We start from the raw sequence: 18,989 nt of genomic DNA, 5'->3' as shown, positions 1-18,989 counted from the left end.
AAAATGTAAATAATTTAAATTACATAAGGTGGGCTGATTTTTCCCACCAATAGTAACAGCCCAGCTTGAGGTGAAATCAGCTTGAATAGGGCACAGCATTCCTGCAGGTATATTTTTATATTTTTTGCACTTATTCCAGATTCATGCTGTGCCCAGTGTTAACAAATACCAGGGGACATTAACAAAAAATGTTCCCTTTTATGTCACTAAAGCCTATGGAACTGCAATTCAGTGACACATTTCAGAGAACACTGGTTGTGTTGGTAATTTTTTCTTCGTCCTTCCAGCGGATTATTCTTATTAATATGAATGGTTATTTAGCGTTAAGTATGATTTTAAGTAACATTATTATTCATCTCAAACTTCAAGGCGTGTGCGTTTGCGATGCCACATTCCACGCTCCTCCGAGTGCGTAAGTTAAATTTCACCCGAGGAGCAGATGACCCATAGACCGGCAGTAACAGATTATCAGAGCCTGCATTATTATTTAAGCTTCTCAATAAAAAAATAATTTATCATTCTGCTTGACCGTGTCTCGTGCTAATTGTAGTTTCTCGCGCACGGCACCAGACACAGTGTCACGGACCAACCCATCAACATAATCAGCCACGATCTATCCACTGTTGGATGAACGTTTCCTCACCGTCGTTGCCATCCCTCCACTGTCTCTATCGATGCCATCATTCGCCTCACCTCCTGCACAGACATCGCCTGATCTCATCGCTTCAACTACTCGGTGGTCATGCTGTCAGTCGCGTTTTCATCGTTTTGGATGGCATTCCGTCTGCAGTACAGACGGCATACAGTATTGAGTTTAACACGTATGCTCTCGCCACCAACATTATTCATAACAAAGGTTTTTTGGGTTGGAGCGCGTAAATATATAAATGTGTTGTTAACCCACCACCACCACCCGACACAGCCAATTAGCAAGGTTTGTCACGTAAACAAAACGTGCCAGATAGTTACTGCTTCACCACACCGGTGTGTTGAAGAGTAAAGCCACAACAAATGCAATATGAGTACGACGTTTCGCTGGTGATTATAACCACCTTCATCGGGGTATTTGCCAGAATTATAAATAATTCTTCCTGCTTCCAGTCTCAAACAGAACAATACGGTGCAATCAATTGTGTGCCTATCAGGCACCGCAGGTCAGAGGGTGGCTTCATGCAATCATATTCATCACCTTTCTTTTGAACGTGACAAACGTTTCTGCAATTAATTAGTCCCGTCCGCCTTTCGAGGGCTTTTTTTTTGTTTCTCTTTCTCATTTTGCATAAAAAAATACCCCCCAAAAAAAATAAAAATATAAAAATAAAAATTCAGTGGCGCAGCACGGCAGCTAGGGGGCATCGCGTGGCGCGTGAGCGAAGCCGCAAACATTCCGCTGGTGCCGACGACGACGACGGATGATGAAGAAGCTTGCTGCTGCTGCAGATAGGCGTGGGGGTGGTGGTTGGTGGTGGTGGTAGGGGGGGCGTGCAAATACGGAGGGGAGGAGGGTCCCTGTTGAAAAATAAAGGCGTGCTTTCACCTTTATTTCTTTATTTATGCCACCGCGCCTGTGTTACTGCCGCCGCCGCTGTTGCCGTGGCCCGACTGGCTCGGCCGGCCGTCTTCTTCGTGTCTTGCCGCTGCCGCCCGGGCCGCGCTTTGCGAGGCAGAGAACATGGCGGAGTAGCGTTGAGGAGGAAGGCGACCACAGAGAAAGAAGAGACGGTGCGGTGTGCGGTGTTGTGTGTGTTCGACGATACCCTGTCGTCGCTTCAAACATCATCATCAACAACATCATCGTCGTCGTCGTCGTGGGGGGAGAAGAGCCATCGACGAGGGCAGCGCTCGCGAGATAAAGAAGCCGAAGTCTGACGCCGCCAACGCCGCCGTCAGCGGCGGCCTCTTGGCTCGCTCGTGGAGCTTTCGAGAGCCCCGCGGCTGCTGAAGATCTCGCGAGCAGAAAGTTGACGGACGTCGACTCACCGACTACGAGTCTTAAGAAGACGGGGGAAGAAGTTTAAGGTGGTTTAAATTACTTTTTTTGTTGTTGTTGGTGTGGTTGGAGGAGTGCAGGGGGTTGGGTGGCGACTCGCACCCCCCCCCCCCCCCCAAAAAAAGGAATTCGAAAGTTTATTTTTGTTTAAATTGTGGGGTTTAATTCGACGCTTTCAAGTCTCTCGTCGATGTTATTAAGTTCCGTTCGTTTCGGAGGACATTTCATTATTTTCGGTCGTCGACGAAGAGCGTTTCGCGGGAGTTGAAGTGCGAGGAGGATCGGTGAGTGGAGTGCCTCCTCGTGTGTGGTGAGTGATGTGTGGTGAGTGATGTGTGGTGAGTGATGTGTGATGAGTGGTGAGTGATGTATGATGAGTGGTGAGTAGTAACGTGTGTGATGAGTGGTGAGTAGTAACGTGTGTGATGAGTGATGTGTGGTGAGTGATGTGTGATGTGTGGTGAGTGATGTGTGGTGAGTGATGTGTGATGAGTGGTGTGTGGTGAGTAGTAACGTGAGTGATGATGTGTGATGAGTGGTGAGTAGTAACGTGTGATGTGTGATTTGTGGTGAGTAGTAACTTGTGTGATGAGTGGTGAGTAGTAACGTGAGTGATGTGTGATGAGTGGTGAGTAGTAACGTGTGTGATGAGTGGTGAGTGATGAGTGGTGAGTGATGTGTGGTGAGTGGTGAGTAGTAACGTGTGTGGTGAGTGATGTGTGATGAGTGGTGAGTGATGAGTGGTGAGTAGTAACGTGGTCTACCTCACCAGGTCATCACAGTCGTCTCGACACCTCACTATCATCAATCACCACCACCATCGTAGCTGTCAAACCCGTACGGGTTCATTTTGTGTTCTTGTTACAGGCACATTGAGTTTGCAGGGCCCATACCATACGGGTGCACACACACACGATACATTGTGTAAATTTTGTGTGTTTCACCCCTCGTGATGGGACTTTGTAGGAGGCACGTTGAGATTTATCTAAATAAGGGGCACGGGGTGAGCAATACTGTCTCGATTGCTCTGTAATAAGGTAGGGCATTGTTGATTAGGGATTGCTTGATAAAGTCCATCACTCGCGATCCATCACCCATCCAAGCACCCACGATCGTCCACCCATCATCATCAAATGATGATGATGATGTTTTAATATCCGCAGCAGCAGTGGCGGCGGTGTTTTTATATATTTTTTTGCCCCCAGATTTTCGTGGAGCGTGTAAAAGACGGGGAGACATTATCTATTACTTTACGGCTTGTAAAGTAATAATAATAACAGTAACAAATGATGCCGACGCGACGTTGTTTTGAATCGCCGTAACGTTATAGCCAGGCTGATGTCGAAGCTTGTGGCGTGGCGCGATGAGTTATATATCTCTCTCCGGCTATCTGTGTGCATCCGACCTTAATAGGCGCTCGCAAACATCTCGTGTTCCTTACGGAGCAGCTTCATCAAGGATACATATTGGCGAGACGATTAACCATGTTTAATGCGTGTAGCGCGCGTGTGTGTGCCACGGAGTTTGACCAGTTTGCCTAGCAGGTATTATTACTACTTACGTGTGTGTGTTTCGGCATTAGCAATGTGCACGTTACGTGTGGTTGTTGTATAGGCATGTCGTATGCACCATTGTGTTTGTACGATGCTTGCTTTGCAAGTGTCCCAGCGTGTCGAGGTGCGGTCAAATAACCTCCTACCCCCCGACCCTTGCTAGCAGCATGGCATAACGTGGAGGCCCTAATCTAGCAGTGGATATGTGATGCAGTACTGCTACGTGACTTATAGTATGTACAACACTATGCATGCATTTTGCACATGTATGCACCTGTGTGTTATTTTGCACGTAAATGTTACGTCTGTACAGTATAACAATAGTGCTGTGTGACGTGCACTGCGTGGGCGGGAAGTCACTATACTCATTTAGCACTGTGGGCCTTGAATGGCCTATACGGCGGGGGTATATGGACTTCTCGTCCACCCTGCAACGAACGATGCTTTAAATGCACGCTTTTAAACAAATGCTGTGGTATTCGAAAACAGAATATAGATAACGGTGGGTTGAAATGTAAGCATTTATACTAATGGATGGGTTTTTAATGTTTGATGTTTATTATATTTTGTGTAACGCAAAAAGCAATGTATCATTAATTCTAGACGAGTGGATGTAGCTGGCGCCGATGTGCGTTAATTATTCTAAAATGCTGTACTTTTTTAATTTAATCAGTGGCATTGTTTTTCCTATGCGTGCTGCACAATTCCGTAGTCAAACACACAGCACGAGTGATACTCAGCCGCAGTCTGGCCCGTGAAACTTGATTTGAGCCCATATGTTGGCAATTGACAGATGGGAAATGTAGACTAACAACATATATACACATTGTAGGCAGGGGCGCCATGGTTAGAACACAGCACTATGAACCCGAATACCAAAGTTCCATTCCCGGTCACGGCTAACATCAGTGGCGTGTGATATCTGAACCGGTCATAGGCATCCGCTTAACCAAGACGCACAGCCATGGGTGGTGAAGTATGGGCAACCCCCCACCACGACCTTTATTCAGTAGTGGATTGGCAAAGGGCTCTATATATTAAGTTTTCACATAAGCCAATGTATACAAATTAATATTGCCCTAAATTATATTAAACTTGTATTCAATACGGCTAGGGGGTAGTAAAACATTTTGAGAAATAAATACTGTCCTCGGAAATGTCTAACATTTTCCAGTTTTTATTACGTAGAACTTGATTCTATGAATGCAATGCAAATATGTGCCTGTGAGAATAGCAAAAAGTAAGTTTGACATACCTAGGTTGTTTTTTTTATATGGCCACAACCTTTGTTTTTAGCCTTTTCAACAAATGTGCTACTCAGCACAGTTGTTCCGAAAATAAATATATATTTTTTCATGATAGAACATGCTTTTAAAAACCACAGAGACGTTAACGACGTACTTTCGAACCTTCTGACCACTCGACTATTAAAGCAAATACAGTTTCAGAAATTAGCTTAGGACTGTTGAAAATACAAGTATTTTCTACACTAGACAAAACTGAAAACATTTAAACCAAAAAATAAGCAGTTTTTGTGCCGTCATATTCGTAGTGAAAAATTACCATTGCCAAAATGTTCTAATCATACGGTGTACGTTTTATACAATACTGTCCTAAAATTCTACATATAGCCCCTTGTAAGACCACTGCTAGATGAAGGCCTTCCTTCACCACGTTGGCCATCGTGGGTTGTCAGCCGTAGCGAGGAATTGTACTCGGATCGCCAGGTTCATAGCGCGGTGTGCAAACTATTAAGACGTTATGCTTGTGAAATATGTTTACGTTTATAATGTGTACATTGTTAAGCAGTGTGACGAGGTGGTTTTTTAATCGTTTGCATGAAGTCATCAAGAGCACTGCAACGATTATTGCACTAATTGTGTGTTCCCGTAATTCTGAGCAATCTTTTTGTCAAATAATTAACACAAAGTTTAAGTGTACATTCAAACTAGTTCAATATTTTGTTATCTTTCATACACTTTGGTACCGAAACATCAAAATAAGTGTTTTGACAATCTCCCCTCTATGCATGCTGTATTTGACAGTTACGCTTTAAAACATGCATTCGTATACCATATGAGACTATTGTTAACGCATTATTCATGTACTTGTACAGCCCGTGCCGTGACGGGCACGGCTGTTATTTGACAATTTCCTCGCCACGCTGGTGAGTGCGGGTTTATGAAGGCGGGGGGTGGGGGGGAGGGCGCATATAAGTGTAGTCCAACAATTAATTTAGTTGCTCTGCCCTCTGGCGCATATATACATTGGGAATAATACGTTAATTAATCGTGTGTTTTTTTTAAGTCGTATTTATTTTAGCCCCGTTAGAGCGCTTGACGTAAAGAATACGATGCATGTCGTTTTCTTGTCCTTTCTCTGCTTTGGTTTTGCGTGCCCCCCCCCCCCCGCTCTGCTGCTCACTAGGCTGGACGTTAGCTGCAGGAGACACTGGCTTGCGAGTACTATGCGCGAGTGGGACGGGGCTCTGGCACGCCAGACAGCGGGGAGCGAGCAGCGGAGATACCCCGTCCACCCGAGGGGACAGCACAGCGAGCCCAGCACCCTCGCCCGTGCGCCGGCAACGCAGCCCGTGGCGCCACCCTGCATGTGGCCACAAACGGCGCACGTGTGTAGTTAACTTCGTCAGCTTTTTGTTTTTTCTACACTTGTTTCCATCCTCATCCCCCAGCTCCTCCTCTTCATCGTCGTTTTTTTTTTAGTTGTCTTCTCGTTAGCGCGTTCTCCAAATTTGCGTAATTTCTTCCGTTGAAGGAGGATCGACACCGTCCCAAGTGGGGTGGGGTGGTGGGGGAGCTGCTTTGAGCGGCCGTGCTTCTGGAAGACGATCGTTTGTGGAGGAGAGGAGTCGCGCAAGTTTTGTAGGTTTCTTCTCTGTCGGGTTTATTTTTTTGGTTGCGCGAACCAACAACACTTGCATTGTTCAAAGGCACTTGGACGCAGATTGTAACAGAGACGGCACAATGTCCAACGAAGGCTTCAAGTACAGGGCCCTGTACGCCTACCGCCGGGAGCGCAACGAGGACATCGACCTGCTGCCCGGCGACGTCCTCGTTGTCACCAAGGCCTCGCTGCTGGCCCTCAACTTCACCAAGGAAGGCGCCGAGCGCTTCCCGCAGATGATCGGCTGGATTTCGGGCGTCAACGAGCGCACCAAAGAGCACGGAGAATTCCCCGGCACCTACGTGGAGTACCTGAGCCCCGTGAAGATGGCGCCGCCGACCCCCAAGCCTCGCCCGTCACGACCCCTGCCACAAGCGCCACCGTCTGTCGCGTCCGGCGGTGTGGAGCAGGGGGCCGCTGCTGCAGATCCCAACGGTAAGTGTTGGCGCGCCCTGTGGTTCTTTTTTTTTTGCCACGACGAATTTTGTCTCGATCGGTGCAAGCCAAGGGGAAATTGCTTTCGCTAAATGTTTTAGTCGCTAACAAAAAAAAATGTAATTTGTGCGTTATGTAATGTCCGGTGTTGCTTGGCATGATGCCCGGCGTTTCGCCGCATGGCCCTGGGAGCTTCAGATTTTGAAGGGGGATATTTTTTTTTACGCAGCACCTAAACTGATACATCGGACCTTGTGTCGAACAATACGCGCGGTCGCATGGGAGAGAGCCACACAGCGCAAATGCAAACACCTACACAGCATTTGGCAAACATTGTCTGTACCCACATGCGAATTAAGACCTTAAACTTTAAAGAACCAAATTGTAATTGCTTAAGCTATTAAGCCGATTATCACGAGTAATAGCAAATGCAAGGGTCTTTGACTAAGTAGGAATACACCACTGTAAAATGATCTCAACTCATCTTTGATCCCCCCCCCCGAAAAACGTTTTACTTTTTGTACCAAGCTCTTAACGGGTGTTATTTGACTCAGAGGTGACGATGTACCCACCAGTGGCTTTATCGCGCAATTGCAGCTCCTTTGCTGAGTGTAGTACTTACCATACAGTGTGTGCATTGACTTTTCTCGTTGGAATTGGCCCCATGTCTTTGACCGGTGGTGGCCTCTGGCTACAACACTGTAACTACTACTATCAATGGTGTGGTGGGGTGGGTAGTTTGCTTTATAACCCACTACAGTATGCATTAAGCAATTTGACCCGACCGACAAAGCGTTGATAACGTTGATGGCTGCGAAAAAAGTTTTTTTTTTACGACAATGGAGACGACGATTATAATGCCGGTTTTTTTGTGGTCATTGCCCAATTTGCTCGCTGCGAAAAACTTTCTTGCACGTCGAGGAAGTCGCCGCAGTTGTAGGTTTACCGGCAAAGCGCCAAACGCGTTTCGGTCAAGCTGTGCGCCCCGCAGCAAACCTATGAGACACACATCTGGTACGAAACGCGTGGTCCGCTCTTTACCAATATGTGCGCACCACTCGCCCTATCCCGCCCGCCGCCGATGTAAAAATCCTCACCAGCTGGAAGATGTCACACCTTGGGCGACGCGGTGAACAAGAGTCGCCGCGAGGTGCGTAGCTGAGGGTGTGCCGCTGCGCTTGCTACCTCGAGTGGCGGGGGCCCAGCACGACGACATTGAAGCGCCCAAACCGAAACAAATCCTCGCCCAGACTTGTCACGAGATCCAAAGATTGTACACGGCACTTAATGGTCGCGCGTTTTTCGTCGACGTGCCTTCATAGCAACTAATTAGAATGCAATTGAACACGCCTATACACTCCTCCAACGGCTTGTATAATGTAGATCCTGGTGTGTGTGTGTAGTAATGTGTATGCCCGGGCATGGTGTTGGTCACCCACCCCCTCGTGTGCCGTACTGGCCTTCATAGGTGCTCGCTAACAGCACTTGCCCCAAATAATCTGTTTAGGCTATATGGGGGATATTTGTGTATGCACATTGTTAGGTTCACTTAATGTAGAGTATTGTGTTCTCAAGCGAATGTTAGACATCTTGGGCATGCACACGAGCAGTGGTTACTATCTAGGACCTAGCCAAGTCTTAAACGAAACTATTTTTATGTTACCAGGTAGGGCACACTGAGCCATATAGCGACCTGGCCACAAATGATAGCCCAATGAAGTGGCTTACATGGACATTTACAGCAGACAAATACTCTAAGAGGACTCAATTGTCATTGCCTATCGTCCGTGCAGGGGAAACAAAGGTGGCTAGGCTTTTGTCCCACCGCCACCTTGTGCAATGCACAGCAACTAAACGGGGATCGGTGAGACAAAATTGCACTCTTAGAGTACTGCTGCATTATCTTCAGACTTTTCTCAATCAACTGACAGACGCATGAATAAAGATTGAAAAAAAGTCGTGATGTTTTTATTATATTAGGTGTGCAATGAGTCACTCCAAACAGTGTGATGATTTGTTGCACTTCATGGTCACGATTAATTTTAACCATTAATATATATCTTGATACTATAATTGTTCACGTAGAATGTAATAGCTATGCTTGATTAAAAAAAATATTTCTTCTTATGCACGCATGGTTGGAGCCCGAGGAAATGTGTTCTGTGCAGTTCGCTTTGACCATTGCATCACTTTGGACCACTTTGCTCTGCATGCTGTGGTTGTGCATTTTTTTGAACGTACAGTACAGCCCTGCAGTTTGCGTTTAAACTACGCCGCCTCTTTTGCTGCTGCTGGGAGTAGTGTTGGACGTGATAAGCTTGTTTTTAAGCCTTCTGTGGTATGTGCTGCGGACACCGCAGACTGCTGAACTGCCATTTCTTCTGATAACGTGTTAAAGTTTTGCGTGAATGAGGCTACGGGTAAGACGATCTATTTTTTGCTCGCTTTGCGGAAAGTTTCCACCCCCTTTCCTTTAACCGAGTATTTTAGGTTACTTTAGGTAATAATGAGGGCGCCTCGTTCGGCCATTTACTGAACTTTTTCATTAAATATTATGTGTGCAGAAGGCAAGTGGAAGTCTCGAAAAAAACACAAATAGGGGTGATGAATACTCAATCTTAACACTGGTTGGCCAACAACCTACTTGGTGTACTTTCCTTTGAAAAATCCCTGGCACAAAGCTGTCACAAGTCACATCTGCGGATTTGAATATAGTATATAAAAAAAAGAGTTGTCTGTGCCGCCGGGCCTCTGAACGCTTGCAAAAAAAAAGATTTGACTAGAACATTTTGTGAAAGCGGGTGAATAATTGTTTTTTTAATTGCAGTCAGCAACAGTGCTCCTATGGAAGTTCAGCATAGACACCGCATGCCATTTTACACTTCAGAAAAAATTGGCTGCATGTAGCGTCGCACACGTAGGTGATCTGAATGTGCCTTTCAGCATTAAATTCGCATGAAAATGTAGTGGAGTTTGTTTGGATAAAGCAAGACGCCTGCAGGCAAGAAAACCTTTTGGCCTAGCGCAGCTTTCATGGGCTGTTTTAAATGGCGTGCGCTTATTTCATAACCATGGCGTGAGCTTCAGTCCCACACAGGGCAACAATTGTTCACTGGGCCTCGGGTAGAGCAGGGTGAAGCTAAGGATAGCAAACGATCGATGGCTGCCTTTTGCTACAAGACAGTCTCAATCTCTCGATTGTGCACAGTGAACAAGGGCTCTTGACGAGGGAGGAAAAAGCCCTTTTGCAAGCGATGGCCAAGCGGCATTTGTGAATTTAGCACGCGAACGAGCAACTCCGATTGGGCCCGGGCTTGCATAAGGTTTATGGCAGTTCGCTGTCTTTATTGCAAACTGTTTCACAGATACCGCGCACAGAAACAGAAATCGTATGTACTCTTTGTTTTTTTCGGTAAAGTCACGTAGGTAAAATAAAATAAAACAACTAAATTAAATCACGACGTTTCGGAGGCAACACAAGCTTCCGTCTTCAGGTGGAACAGTCACAGCAGAATATCTGTGATGGTCTGCTGTGACTGAAGACAGAAGCTTGTGTTGCCTCCGAAACGTCGTGATTTAATTTAGTTTTATTTTATTTTACCTACGTGACTTTACCGAAAAAAACAAAGAGTGTGAATCCTTGCAGTCACGAAAGCTTCAAATCTAGAAGACATCGTATGGTTACGCATGGATGGGTGGTTGAAGGGACGGGCTGGTATTTTTACAAGCAGAAGTACGGGAGTGCAATGTTCGATCGGATGGGTGCTTCGGTCGGAGGGTGGGCAATACAGTGTGACGGCAAACTTTTGAGGTCTTTTCACATGCGCGCTCTCTTGTCGTGTTCGCGTATTTCTAATCCCCATCCTCGACTCTGGGGCAAGTGCAATAAAAATGCATTTCAGAGCCGGCAAGACCTGTTGCTGAGCTTTTCAAAAAGCGCTTCTTTGTGCTTGCACCTTCAGAGCTGCTGCCAACACTTCACTGTTGCCTTCTCACAGCGATAAATGGAGCTATTGTCTCTTGCGTGCCAATTTAGAACTATTTCAATAGGTTTTTTTTGTTGGAGAATTAGTTTGGGTTTTGAGCAGTTTCAATTCTTTTGCTGGATTTTAGTTGGGTGCATTTCTGCGAGTGAGTGAGTGTGTTTGAATCAACTGTGATTTAGATTTCAATCATGTTGGACAAGTTTATTTAAATTGTCAACCTGTTGCAAACGGAAATGTAGGAAAGGTCATTTATTGTCAATACATTTGGGCAAGGTGACATGCAGCAATCTGTGCTAATTAAAATTAAATATCTTTCCCCAGGTGCAGCCTGAACTTGTTTGCATAAATGAAGTCGGAAATTTGTATTTGTCATCGTTTGCCCTCTTCTTTACTTGAAGAATTGCGCTGTCAGTGGAACATTGCAACATCGGTAATCTTACACGCTGCGGTGTCTATATTATATGTGTTATGTTTTATGACGGCTGTAAAATCATCGTAATGCAATATCTTATACAGCATTGCTGTCCACCGGCCGTTCCTCCGGTGCTTTTGAGGTTACCGACTGAATAATATCCAACCTATTTATTTTATTCTTGTTTTCTATTGCGTTTTCTTGTATTGCATTGATATTAATATATTCATATTTTCACACTGGCGCTTCAGCGGAAGCTTCACTTTCACCTCTCCCGCTGAATGGCAGTGCTGTACGGTACCTTTCTTGTAAAATTTAAGTTGCAGCTCCAGCTGCGCTGGGTTTTCTGGGGCGCAAGAGAGTGCCCAAAATGCGGTGGTAATTTCTGGCCAATACCGCTGTGTAGTATTACTGTGTATACAGGTGCACTGTGTATTTAGTTTAGAGTATTTTGGCTGATATAAATTTCCACGCGATAAACCTCTGTTGTATGTATGCATGTTGAACTTCTTTCGCACCATACGTAGCCAGCCGTGCTAATCGGGAGTGCGGGGGGGCGGACAACAGACTTGACACAAAATGCAGTTCTGAAGAAATACGTTTTCAGTTTAGCTATCATTTGTGGCCAGGTCGCTTCTGAAAATGAGCTGTATAGCTCAGTGGGCCTTACCTGGTAAAAAAAGAAATAGTGCAACAAATCACCATCTGCTGCAGCCGCCTGCAAATAAAAAAGCGATCGAGCCACTAATAATTTTTATTTGTGAATGGACACATTTGAAGCATTAGACATTTTACACCAATGTGAACGTCACTGGTTAGTGTGTAATATTACAATTGCTTGACCGCAAATGTAAAGGATCCTTTGCACTAGGTTATAGTTTTTATATTTTAACTATATATGTGAGGGTGGTTTACAGGGAGTGATTGTTTGTTGGTTGGGACGCTTTATTATCGTCACAACAACCTGTGTTTTATTATTTGCCAAACACACGAGTGGCAATTGCAGCATTATATAAACCTGGCCTCGGACTCATTTGTAAATGAGTACATATCTTTACTCTTTGGTTCTATTCGGTAAAGTCACGTAGGTAAAAAATAAAACAAAAAAATCACCTACGTGACTTTACCGAATAGAACCAAAGAGTATGGATCCTTGCAGTCACGAAAGCTTCAAATCTAGAGTACATATCTTGTACAGTCTTATATTCTTTGGGTCCGCTTGATGATGATTGCTTGCGTTGCGATCAAAACGTCGTGATATTTGTATTTCTATCTACGTGACTTTACCGAAAGACCCAAAGAATATGAATTCCTGCAGTCACGAAAGCTTTAAGTCAAGATTTGTACAGTCTTGTCAGCTTCAGCGTTAGGAAGAAAAAGGTGGCAGACCATGCGTGGGATGCTAGCTCTACCACCATTTCATGTGTCATTGTGTCCCAACCCGTGTGTAGGATCTCACTCAAAACGCCTGCTCCTAAAAGCCAGTATAAGATCGAACCCTTCTCTTTGTTGTGGTGTGTATCTATACAGTACACAAATGTTTGTAATCGCGATGAGCGACGAGCGGTTTTTTTTTACAATGACTTGAACGGCTCCCACAAACCCCCCCCCCCCCCCCAGCCAAATGCATTGAATGGGGTGGAGGAAATGGGACCGTCTCCACAACTTGATTGTAGAGACCATACATGCCACGGTCTGTTGGGAGGGCTTGGCTTTTACTACGGTCTGTTGGGTGGACTTGGCTTTTAAAGATACTCAGAGTGCAAGTGAAACGTTGGGGCCCCAATCCAGGCTTATCTGCTGGGCTCAAAGTTAACTGGGTTCGTGCGTAGGCTGAAGCCGATCGCAATCGCTGGGGCTTTGTAGGACATCTTAATTACAAATGATCACGGCTGTCCCATTTTAAGCTGACTTTTAACGCGCCAGGAAGAAAACTCTTAATAAATTATCAGCTCTGGAGTGACACAAATGTGAAATGCCACTGCAGATTGTTTGTTTAATTTGTAACTTTGTATCCATGGGCTTAGAATCATTAACGAGGGCGCGGTGATTTTTTAAATGTTGATTAAATATGATACTGCATCTTGTTTGTTAGATGATGGCTGTTTCTTAAATTAAACCGGCATAATTTCTGGGCGTGGGTTACAGAGCATAACCCATGGCCATAGTTTCATTAATGCTGCACAAAATGATGCAGTATTAATGACGTAGTTTTTTTTATTACATCTTTAATGTGTACATGCTCTGTTCATGTATGTTTGCTTCATGTAACGATCACATGGGGTAATATTTAGAATCGTGCAGTGTATGCGATGTGCTTTGAAGCTACGAAGTAGCGTAACGTTGTACGTACTGTCCTGCAAGTTCAGCTACGCTCTTAAAATATCATTTTAAACGGTGAAAAACTGTGGTGAGAAACCGGACGCGATGCGTAAATGCAGCGCTGGCGCCGTGTTCTCGTGGACACTTCGTTGTGACGACAACATTCACGTGCTCGGTTTTTGACTATACAAAATAAATTGAATTTTAGAGGAGAAGAAAAAAATATCCTCTCGGGCATGGTTAGCGAATACCAGGAGGAAGCCCCCCCCCCCCCCCCTATTGAGTGTTGTGAAGAGAGGCAATGTCCTCTTTGGGATTCGGGTGGTTGCATACAGTTGTTGTTGCTGGGACATTGGGGTTTGCAGTGGTCGGGAAAGTGTATGGGGGGGGGCAGCCCTGGGGTGGCCGCGCAGGGTGCTGAGTGATTTGGCCCGGGTGGGCGTTTTGGAGTGAGCGTAGTCCCAAGCGGGGCTGTGGGGGGCGAGGTTGCGTGTAATTACTGTTGCCCCCCACTCTCACTCTCTCTGTCTCTCACTCACTCCATCTTGTTTTTCTCTCTGTAACGTAGCGCCGCAGCGTGTGTACGCGCACACGCGCAAATGTTAACACGGGATACTCCGCTTTCAAACTTTTGAACGTTATAACATCCGATGCGTCGGTTGCGTGGAATGATATTACATGCGCGACGTAATTTACATTCTTAAGTATCCGTACCGAATTTTTCATCACAGATCTATTGATTGACAATCGTGAATGCAGTGCCTTTTTGGGTTCATTTTTGTCGCACACAAAATATTACCCAGTAAGGTAAAACGATTCTGCTCTGTATACATCTCAGGTCTCCGTTGAAAACCAATATTTATCTGAATGAGATCTCACCTTCTAACCACAACCCTACCCTAGTTTAGCTACTTAATTCCCAATGTGGCAGCTGTTATGGGAAGATGAGCACATGGAAATGCATGAGTTAATCACTGGGACTTCAGGGTAAACATTCATATTAATATTTGCAAACGACAAGCTGCTCTGTGGCCAAATGCAAACAGTGCATAGCAGACTTGTGTGAGTTTAATTTCGAGCCTGGGTTGACTATGGTGTCTGTCAATAAAATACCTAATTATATAACGACAAACAATGGAATTGCTAAATTTTTCTTACGTTATCTAGTTCACTCCCACCAAACCAGCCCTCTTTTATTGACCGAATATTTTTTTTGGAGGCTTGAATGGCTGCGGCCTACAAATGCAGTAAAATACATTGGAAAAAAAATGTTAAACAAATCAACAAAATAATGTTGACTTGTTTAAAATTGCTTTTAAAGTTCAATGTTGGACCCCCCCCCCACTCCGTGCCCGGCCCCCTAGTCGAGTGATAATGAAGAGCGTGCGGTGGGGAAATTGCCAGGTTCAGTAACATGAATCCATTTGCCAAGTGTGTTTCCTCTCGAGTGCCTCGAAGCACGTTGTGAACGTAACTGCCACAGTGGGGGCAACCGCAGAGACAATCTGAAAGTCACACCGTGAATTATCACTATGTAACACGATTTTTGTTGCCGGGTAGTAATTGTTAATTTCTAATTGCTTATGCCTATAGAAAATGGCTATTATTCCCCTAAAACTTTGCTTTTGTGACCAGGACTTTATGTGAAGGAATGACACAAATACACACGACGTTTTCTCATTGAAAATAGGTACATTTCAAAATATCACTGTCCTGGTCACAAAAGCAAAGTTTGTGGGGAATAATAGCCATTTTATGTACTTTTGAGGCATAAGCAATTCGAAAATAACACTTACTACCCAGGAACACATGTTTTTTTGTTACACAGAGTAATTATGTATTGTAACCTGGCGTTCTATAATAAACAGCCCCATGTAAAGTCGTCATTTATGTGCTTGCCTACCTCTTTCAATTAAAAATGTTATTACACGGTGATTCAATCTCACACAGTGGATAAATCTGTGGCAGGTCTTCTTCAACCCTGACCGTGCGTCTTTCTCCCAGTTCACGTTTTCAAGTTCAGCTGTATTCTTCGTTCGTACAGGACCTTGCCCGAGACGGCGATGTCTGAAAACGGCAATTACCCTCGTACAAATGACAAGGATGTTGTTGTTTCGTCGTCAGCCGGATGAAGACCTCAACATTTTTTTTGCCTTGTTCCATAATTCACGTGGCAGAGTAACAATTCGCCCGGCACCGACACACGTTTACAGAGCGGTTTTACTCCTGCAGCTTCACCCCCAGCCCAGCATTGCGTCAACCAGGCTGCAACAAGCAAACATAGCCTCGACAGCATGTCTCAGTTGATGCTAAAGCCGAGGTTCGGCAATCCACCACCATGTTGAACTTGCCCTCACTGCGGGTTATTCCATCGTGCTCCACCGCGCTAGTCGGTGCATGGCTCGGTGAAGGCGGGGAACTAAGGAAGAGTTCCAGCTGATCTTGCTGCACTGCGTTTTCTGCTGATAAACAACGCGTCGCCTCGGCGGACCGACGGCACCTGACTTTTACGCGCGCGTGTTATGGTCGCTCATCTCGGCACAACCCAGGCTCCAGCAACGCTTAGCGTCTGGGATCTGACGAGATCGGGCACATTCCTGGTGCTATGGACATTCGCATGCGCGCGCGCGCGCGTGCATGTGTGCGAGCCGAGTACAAGGGGTCCGTTCTTCCACGCTTGTGCTACGCTTCACGGTGCGTCTGCTGATCGAGCAGCTACCCCTTCCCCCCCCTGCTATGGACGGCTCCCTCATACGTCCTCGGGGTCAGCTGGGTCACTGTCGTTGCGCGGAGGCTACCCGCGGTAGCTGCATTGCGTCGTCTGTGCGCGTGTATGTGTGCGCACACACATGCGCGCGAGAGTGTAAGCCCCGCCGGTATGTGAGGAATGGAACCATCTGCTCAGGGTAGAGTTCAGGGGCCCACGCGGAGGGTGGTGGGTCGAGAGGGGATTGTCAGTATCCCGGCCACAAGCCCTGGAGCGCCCTTGGAGCTCTGTGGAGCACACGGGACGTGGGTGGAGCTGCAGGGGTTGGGATGGGCGGTGGTGGTTGTGGTGGTTGTGACTGTTCCGTTGAGTTGCGTTGTGCACTTTGTCATGGGGTGCCGACCAACAGTGTTGTACGCACAACTTAACACAGACTCAATGGGACAATCTTTCAAATGCCACTGTATATTCGCAGCTCTTGAGTTACACACATACAGGCACAGAGTGTAACTAAGCATGGAATGGTTTATCTCTCATTCCTGGCCATTCTATGAATCATCGGGATTCTGGGTCTAGATTTGATTCGGTAATTGATTTATGTATTTTGTCCTTGCTTCGTACTGTATAGTCTGTTTGTTTTGTCTGGTTTGTATAGTCTCGTTTGTGCCTTCTCACCAGCCTCTCAAGGTGCATTGGTATATAACTTTAAAAAATCGCATGCAATTTATCCTTTCACACAAATTGGTGTGCATCGTGAGCGCAAGTCGATTTTAATTGATGTGCTGTTGCACACAATCCCAGCAACCAAGGTAACGTTTCTGGACATTGTTGGTGATAATTGTTTGATGTGGCCAATGAAGGAGCAGAGATGGGAAATTCTCTACATGAATACCAGACTGGCCTTGGCCAATAGATGTAAATAATGCCTAATTAAAGCAACTTCATACATGTAATGTACAGGGACACGTGCATTCTTTAATCATTATTACTCTAATGTACAGGTACTATCTACAGCATACAGTGAAACAGTAGAATGCTATGTGCAAGTAATAATTCCTCAACTTTTAATCACAGAATATAATGCTATTGGAATTAACCGTACATACAAAATCAAATCAATCGTGTAACTTGCGACAGAGTACTATATTTGCCAACGTTAGTCCATTTTAAGTTACGAATGCAGTAATGTACTGGACTATTTAATTATTCCATACATACAGTACTTTATGATCCTCATGCAAATCTGGTTTCAAAATGGAAACCACTGTCCTTTTATTTAATATCAAGTTATGCAAATGTTATAACCAAGGCTCACACGGGATACATTTTCGTCACCCAGCAGATTTATGGAGACGTTAAAGTGAGTTTGTGCAGCAGGTATTGTGTGAGTCTCACCTCTTTGGCTCGTGGCTTAATTAATACCAGTCAGGTTGCTTGTGACAACAAAATTACAAGAAAAATATGCAGCCCTGACGTACCTGCTGGGCGACTTCTTTTTATTTTTGTACCATGAATAGTTAGTTGACACGGCCTAGTCTAAAGCTGTTTTTTATTTCTGAGCCAATATTTAAATGCCATTTGCATAGGTTGTGTTCAGGGTCCGGCAAGTTTGACATTAGTTACGTTTGGTGATGGATGGATTTTATTTTTTTATGGTGCCAGTTGTAATAACTGGCGAAACGTTGTACTCTGATTGTAAATGGTCTGGATTTGCTCTCCAACACACCGGTGTGCTGTACTAGTAACGAATTGTAATGTTCTGTTTACATGACAAACCTTACTAATTGGCTATGTTGGGTGGTGGTGGGTTTAACGACACATAATTACGCGATCTAACCCAAAAAAAGTGTTATGGAGGATTTTATTTTTTGTTCCCCGCTAAAATTGGTGCCGCCGCTTGCACTGGAGATGTGCCGCCACTTAACCTTGCGAAGCTGTGTTGGGGGTAGAACAATTAGATCAGGCCACAATGGAAATATTTCCGAGACGGGACACGGCATCGGTTTTGATTTACATATTTTTATAATAAGCTTAGGACCGCACATGGTGTGAAAAAAGAGCTTCATAGCTCACCGGATTCCTCCAGTATAAATAAATATTCTGACTTTTGGCATGATTGTATGTTAAAATGTCAATAGTAACAATAACTTGATCGATGTGCATTTGCTTTCATGGGCCATTAACGATCCCAATGATGTGGGTGGGAATTTTTTTTATGTTTAAATGACATTTCTGATGACGTAATTCCCATCTGAGATTTTGCCAAGAGAAATGTTTCTGCAGCAGCATGGGCATTGATTCACATGTGTGCAATAATGCTTTGGACGTCTCTCTAGCCGTGAAGCTGACTTCATTGGCTCGAACAAAGGGTCCTAAAATATTTACGCTGCGTTATAGCACAGAGCTGCCAGTCCAGGAAGGGGGAGGTGGGTGGAGAGGCGGGTGGGGGGACGTGGAGGTCGGCGATTAGAATGAAATAATTGAGCCAAGAAATGTGCTCTCAATGTACTCACGAGTATTGAGTAAGATGTGTAAAGAATTAAGACCTTTTTCTTCCCCCCCCCCCCTACCCTCCTCTTCCCCACCTCGTACCGATGGTGCGAGTACGAGCCCGCGCAGCGTGCTAATCAGGTCCGGGCAGATTGCCGACGCAGCGCACAGACGTGAACGCACGCGCGCG

General features: G+C 45.3%; 1 protein-coding gene across 3 annotated transcripts in view; it reads left to right on the top strand.

Moving 5' to 3' along the window:
- Window positions 1-1,538: 1,538 nt before the first annotated feature.
- Window positions 1,539-18,989, top strand: part of LOC116948911 (phosphatidylinositol 3-kinase regulatory subunit gamma-like) — a 152,126-nt gene continuing 134,675 nt past the window's right edge. Inside the window, exons 1-2 of one of the 3 annotated variants that reach the window (XM_032966167.2) lie at window positions 1,539-2,019; window positions 5,971-6,882. In XM_032966167.2, coding sequence (XP_032822058.2) covers window positions 6,528-6,882 — 355 coding nt within the window. In that variant the 5' untranslated portion in view covers window positions 1,539-2,019; window positions 5,971-6,527. Of the gene's footprint in view, window positions 2,020-2,117; window positions 2,275-5,970; window positions 6,883-18,989 lie in introns of those variants that run through there. The other 2 variants (XM_032966164.2, XM_032966165.2) reach the window with 2 other exon arrangements.

The sequence above is a fragment of the Petromyzon marinus genome, chromosome 35 (genome assembly GCF_048934315.1).
Source record: "Petromyzon marinus isolate PM22_M1 ecotype Great Lakes invasive population chromosome 35, UKy_Petmar_22M1.pri1.0, whole genome shotgun sequence".
In the NCBI taxonomy this organism is placed as follows: Eukaryota; Metazoa; Chordata; class Hyperoartia; order Petromyzontiformes; family Petromyzontidae; genus Petromyzon; species Petromyzon marinus.
The sequence above is the reverse complement of the archived record's forward strand: the minus strand, read 5'-3'. Positions and strand labels throughout refer to the sequence as shown.